Source organism: Staurois parvus, unplaced genomic scaffold, assembly GCF_062004578.1.
Source record: "Staurois parvus isolate SC_StPar_1 unplaced genomic scaffold, SC_StPar_1.0 ptg003709l, whole genome shotgun sequence".
NCBI lineage: Eukaryota > Metazoa > Chordata > Amphibia > Anura > Ranidae > Staurois > Staurois parvus.
Window position 1 is genome coordinate 1 of NW_028321505.1, and position 4,841 is coordinate 4,841.

Sequence of the window (4,841 nt, forward strand, 5' to 3'; positions counted from 1 at the left end):
TGCTGTGCGTGATGACGTCAAGTTGTAGGCCACGCCCTATGTGTTTTGTTAACCACTTCCCGTCCAGTGGTGAATAAATACCATCAAAATAACAGTTTTCTTTCTCAAAAAAATGCTAAAAAAATTCATCTGGGTACAGTGTCGCATGACCGCGCAATTGTCATTCAAAGTGTGATAGCACTGAAAGCTGAAAATTGGCCTGGGGGGGAAGGGGGGGAGGAGTGTCTGGACTTGAAGGGGGGGAGGAGTGTCTGGACTTGAAGGGGGGGAGGAGTGTCTGGACTTGAAGGGGGGGAGGAGTGTCTGGGCTGGAAGAGGGGGGGGGGAGTGTCTGGACTGGAAGGGGGGGAGGGGGAGTGTCTGGACTGGAAGGGGGGGAAGGGGAGTGTCTGGACTGGAAGGGGGGGGAGGGGAGGGGGAGTGTCTGGACTGGAAGGGGGGGGGGGGAGGGGGAGTGTCTGGACTGGAAGGGGGGGGAGGGGGGAGTGTCTGGACTGGAAGGGGGGGGAGGGGGAGTGTCTGGACTGGAAGGGGGGGGAGGGGAGGGGGAGTGTCTGGACTGGAAGGGGGGGGAGGGGAGGGGGAGTGTCTGGACTGGGGGGGGAGGGGGAGGGGCGTCCGGCCTGCAGGGGGGGGGGGGGGGAGGGTGTAAGTGTCCGGACTGGGAGGGGTTAAATGTCATCAGGAGGATGGCCCAGACATTTTTATCGTTTCATTTCCACGTCTTGTTCCTTCATCATCAATCGTTGATACGAGAACTTCCATCTATTTCTGGGTTTAGCATTACACGTGTTTATATTTCCTTTTTGTTCTGTTTGCCCCCCAGGACCCCTCTGTGGTACGGGCAGGAGGGGGCTTAGTTCCCTTTCTGTCCCTGGACCCCTCTGTGGTACGGGAAGGAGGGGGCTTAGTTCCCTTTCTGTCCCTGGACCCCTCTGTGGTACGGGCAGGAGGGGGCTTAGTTCCCTTTCTGTCCCTGGACCCCTCTGTGGTACGGGAAGGAGGGGGCTTAGTTCCCTTTCTGTCCCTGGACCCCTCTGTGGTACGGGAAGGAGGGGGCTTAGTTCCCTTTCTGTGCCTGGTGAAGGCCATGTCTGGAGGCGGCCATCCCTTGACTGGGACCAGTCCAGGCAACGTGGATTCCCAGTCCGGGGGTCCGGGTGCGTGCCATAGGGGCAGACCTGCAGCCTTGATCCTGAGCCAGGCTGTCTGTATCTATAGACACACATAGTGTAGCTCGGCCCCACTCCTTGCTGCCTCCTCACCAGGTTTGACTGACAACAGCAGGAACCAGTGGTCACGCAACTATCAATCTGATTGGCTGCCATGCAGAGTCATGGATGTGATGTGTGTGTTGGGGTTCCAGGTTGCTGCAGTGATGACTCTGTATTCCAGGCCACTAAGAATCCCTTCTACCTCCATGTGGGGATGGACATCCTCCTCAGTCTGGAGAAACACGCCAAAGCCAAGTAAGTGTGTCAGGTGACCATGATCTGTGTGGGTATCGGCTGGCTGTCTCTGTGGGGTGTTTGCGGGGTGGGGTATGGGCTGGCTGTCTCTGTGGGGTGTTTGCGGGGTGGGGTATGGGCTGGCTGTCTCTGTGGGGTGGGGTATGGGCTGGCTGTCTCTGTGGGGTGTTTGCGGGGTGGGGTATGGGCTGGCTGTCTCTGTGGGGTGTTTGCGGGGTGGGGTACAGAACTGACTGTCTTTGTCTGGCAGATGCGGGTATGCCACTCTGCACCATGTGGTGGACAAGTCTCAGGAGGATCGCATGGAAAGCTTCTTCCTGAGTGAGACCTGCAAGTACCTCTTCTTGGTGAGTACACAACTGTCACCCATTATGGTGAGGGCGCTCCATGCCCGGTCGGTGAGGGCGCTCCATGCCCGGTCTGTGAGGGCGCTCCATGCCCGGTCTGTGAGGGCGCTCCATGCCCGGTCTGTGAGGGCGCTCCATGCCCGGTCTGTGAGGGCGCTCCGATGTGAGCCCCAAATCTCATCCAGGGTGTAACCCCTTCCCACCTGTTCCAGCTTCCCTTCACACTTGTGCGACTTGTCATGTGTCTTTGGACACGGAATATTGTGACGTTACCTCCACGCGGCTGATGACCCGTTCCTGCGATCTTTGTGAACTAAAATCCCTATTTTTATTGCAATACCTTTGTAAGCCGGCCAACTGCGTCAGTCATCCCTCAGGGACGGGTCCTACTCTGCCCTCCGGGACGGGTCCTACTCTGCCCTCCGGGACGGGTCCTACTCTGCCCTCCGGGACGGGTCCTACTCTGCCCTCCGGGACGGGTCCTACTCTGCCCTCCGGGACGGGTCCTACTCTGCCCTCCGGGACGGGTCCTACTCTGCCCTCCGGGACGGGTCCTACTCTGCCCTCCGGGACGGGTCCTACTCTGCCCTCCGGGACGGGTCCTACTCTGCCCTCCGGGACGGGTCCTACTCTGCCCTCCGGGACGGGTCCTACTCTGCCCTCCGGGACGGGTCCTACTCCGCCCTGCCAATGTAATGTACTGTGGACACAATGCCAACATGGGGGGCCACCAGACACAAAGGGGGGAGAGCTGCCAGGTTTAGGTGTGGCTCCTGACCGGCTATGCAGACCAGATCGATCTTTTGTTGTCTATGTATCATTGATGTTTGGCTGGGCTGAACCTTTCCTTCTGCTCTCAGCTTTTCGATGAAGAAAATCCGGTGCACACGACGGGCAATAACTATCTGTTCACCACGGAGGGTCACCTCCTCCCCCTGGATCCTCGCTTCAGGAACAAAGCTTGGAAGGACATCTTCACCTCGGAGAACAAAGCACAAACCAGATCCCCGAAACTGTCCCAGACTAAAGTGCGAGCCGCCAACACCAGCACCAATGTAAGTGACCGAATCAGATCCCTGTCTGTGGGGTGCGGGGTCTCCACACTGCTTGGTATGGGCGTGTATGGGGCGGGCCATGCTGGAAATGGCGTGTATGGGGCGGGCCATGCTGGAAATGGCGTGTATGGGGCGGGCCATGCTGGAAATGGCGTGTATGGGGCGGGCCATGCTGGAAATGGCGTGTATGGGGCGGGCCATGCTGGAAATGGCGTGTATGGGGCGGGCCATGCTGGAAATGGCGTGTATGGGGCGGGCCATGCTGGAAATGGCGTGTATGGGGCGGGCCATGCTGGAAATGGTACACACCCATTATTTATTTTACAGAAGGGGGTGGTGCTTGTGTCACACCTCCAGCCGCGGGCTACAATTGCACAGCACTCTGTAGTGACCAGCTAGCAACACCTGTTTGGCTAACAACTCCGCTCACAGACACACCTACCATGTTGGATCCCTCCCATTGAATTATGGGAAATGTAGTACCTATTCCTCCATGGTAAAGCGATGCAATGCATAGTGTCCCCCCCCCCCCCCCCCCCATCTTGTGTCTGAAGCGTGCACCGACCCGGAGGTCATCTATAAGGCACCCAATCCACGTTCTGTTGAAGATTTCTAAATAAAATCTTTCTGTTCCCATTACATATATTAGTTCCTGTGATGTCATCACTGGGTCTCTGTGCTTCTCTATGCAATGCAAGCAGATCATGGCTGGTGGGAGGGGTTGGCAGGGGGCTGTATACATCTTCCTGAAAATATCACAGCACCCCTGCCTCAGTACACCTCTCAAGCACCCTCAGTATTTATGCAAGTAGTGGGAGGAGTTATGCAAATACAAAAATGTCTTGATGGGTGGGTGTCAGTCTGGAGGAGTGGGTGTTCCTAGGCAGGCTGGATTTGCATAGGTAACGCCCACATGTGACACTGAACCTCCATCGTTCTAGGAACTGAAATCCAATGAACGAAAGGGAGGGCCAGGCTGGGGGGAATCTGTGGGTGGGGTTTGTGCGCTGGGCATTGTGGGTAATGCTTTGTTTTGTGTTCAGTGTTACAGAGTCCCGGAAGAACGGCGGTACTCCCTCCCTCTGAAGAGCGTCTACATGCGTCAGATCGATCAGATGGTGGGGCTCCTATAGCGTCTGTGATTTTTGCCTCGGAGTCCCGGGGCCCCTCAGACTGGGAAAAGCTCCAACTTCCCGGACACAGAGCCCGGGCCCCGATGCAGGAACCTCTGTGTCCGTGACCCGCTACGGCGAATCTCAGGGACTAACTGCGCCAACTTGCACACCGGTTCTTGTCTTCCAACGCTGCTGCTGCTTTTATGGTCCCCAATATCAGACTTTACTGACACGTCGCCAGGAGCGGCACAAGATCACTCGCCGCACTTCCTCCGCCAATCCCGCGACGCCATTTTATTATTTTAAGCTGTCCATGTGAGTGTTCGATCGTCTGGAGCCCAGATCCACATTGCCAAAATGACTCGAGCCAAACGCTTTCCGCTTTTCTGTTGCATACAGACTGTGGTCATGTGATCATGTGATGTGGTCATGTGATATCCCGTCTTTCCCTTCTCAGTGCCTTAGGAGAACTCCTCCCCCGTATCGCCCTCTCCTGGCCGCCTGTGCCTACACACCTCCCGCTACGTCTCCTCTGTGATTGCACATCAGGGCCGGCTTTTAATCTTTTATTTTTTTAGAAGAACCGGAAATACATTTATTTTTATTTAAAGATACAAATATTAAAAGGATTACTTTTCCTGCTGGTCAGAGACCCTTCACTTTCCTATGATTATTGCACCGTGACTCCCCCACCCCCCACCACCGAGGGTGCAAACCGAAGAGGCAACCATGACTGGGCCAGAGCAGCAATGTAATCTTGTGGGCCGAGAGGTCTGCACCATACCCCAAACCCTCCCCTCCAATGGGCCGAGAGGTCTGCACCATACCCCAAACCCTCCCGTCCAATGGGCCGAG

The 4,841-nt window shown here is 56.4% G+C and overlaps 1 protein-coding gene across 1 annotated transcript; it reads left to right on the forward strand.

Annotated features, from left to right (window-relative positions):
* The first annotated feature begins 998 nt into the window (after positions 1-998).
* Positions 999-4,623, forward strand: LOC149427502 (ER degradation-enhancing alpha-mannosidase-like protein 1). The gene is made up of 4 exons (XM_089667960.1): positions 999-1,469; positions 1,720-1,816; positions 2,677-2,871; positions 3,915-4,623. The coding sequence occupies exons 1-4, from the start codon at positions 1,327-1,329 to the stop codon at positions 4,002-4,004; spliced, it is 525 nt and encodes a 174-aa protein (XP_089524086.1). The 5' UTR covers positions 999-1,326; the 3' UTR covers positions 4,005-4,623.
* The last annotated feature ends 218 nt before the right edge of the window (positions 4,624-4,841 follow it).